An 842-nucleotide genomic window follows, 5' to 3' on the forward strand; every position below is an offset into this window, starting at 1 on the left:
AAATTTGAAATCATCATCGTCGACACTTCCGGTCGTCACAAGCAAGAAGCTGCCCTCTTTGAAGAGATGCTGCAGGTACCCGCCTCGTCGATGCTTTTTACTGTGTCCTTGCGCCTTGTTATCTTGGCCTTCCCCCCCCCCCCCCCCCCCCCCTCTCCGTCACCGCGGCCTTCCTAACGTCCCAACTCAAATTTCCCAAATTTGCGCGTCAGGTGTCAGCCGCCGTCGAGCCCGATCAGACCGTTTTCGTCATGGATGCCTCCATTGGTAAGGCGTGCTTTGATCAAGCCAAGGCCTTCAAGGACACGGTCGACGTCGGTGCCGTCATCGTCACCAAACTCGACGGTCACGCCAAGGGCGGTACGTCACGTTGCCTTTCTTGGTGACTCGCCTTTGTTATCCCCCTCTGCCCTCACGCGCGCATGTGCACATTGAAACCCACACAGGTGGTGCACTATCGGCCATTGCTGCCACCCGCAGTCCCGTCATCTTCATTGGGACTGGTGAACGCATTGAAGACCTCGAGCCCTTTGCCCCGCGCTCCTTTGTCAGCAAGCTGCTCGGTCTCGGTGACGTTCAAGGCCTGATTGAGCGTGTCAGGTGTGATTCCCGACCCTTCTCGTCGTTGCTTCTCAGTGTGCCCCCCGTTCCACCCAGCGTTGGCTGCTTCTCGCTTCTACTCAATTTTTTTCTCTCCGTCTTGGTGCTCAATGCTTGTCTTGTTTGGAATTAATAGTGAGTTGGGCATTGAGGAGGATCCCGAGTTGATGAAACGCATCAAGCATGGCAAGTTTACTCTGCGTGACATGTACGAGCAGTTTCTCAACATCAAAAGATGGCCC

At 55.2% G+C, this 842-nt stretch overlaps 1 protein-coding gene across 1 annotated transcript; it reads left to right on the top strand.

Moving 5' to 3' along the window:
- Positions 1-251: 251 nt before the first annotated feature.
- Positions 252-808, top strand: MONBRDRAFT_30544 (uncharacterized protein; the record flags this gene model as incomplete). Its single annotated transcript, XM_001750990.1, has 3 exons — positions 252-360; positions 447-600; positions 737-808. Coding segments are annotated over 3 exons (335 nt in total), but the record flags the coding sequence as incomplete, so codon positions are not given.
- Positions 809-842: the final 34 nt, after the last annotated feature.

The sequence above is a fragment of the Monosiga brevicollis genome, genomic scaffold, assembly GCF_000002865.3.
Source record: "Monosiga brevicollis MX1 MONBRscaffold_63 genomic scaffold, whole genome shotgun sequence".
NCBI lineage: Eukaryota > Choanoflagellata > Craspedida > Salpingoecidae > Monosiga > Monosiga brevicollis.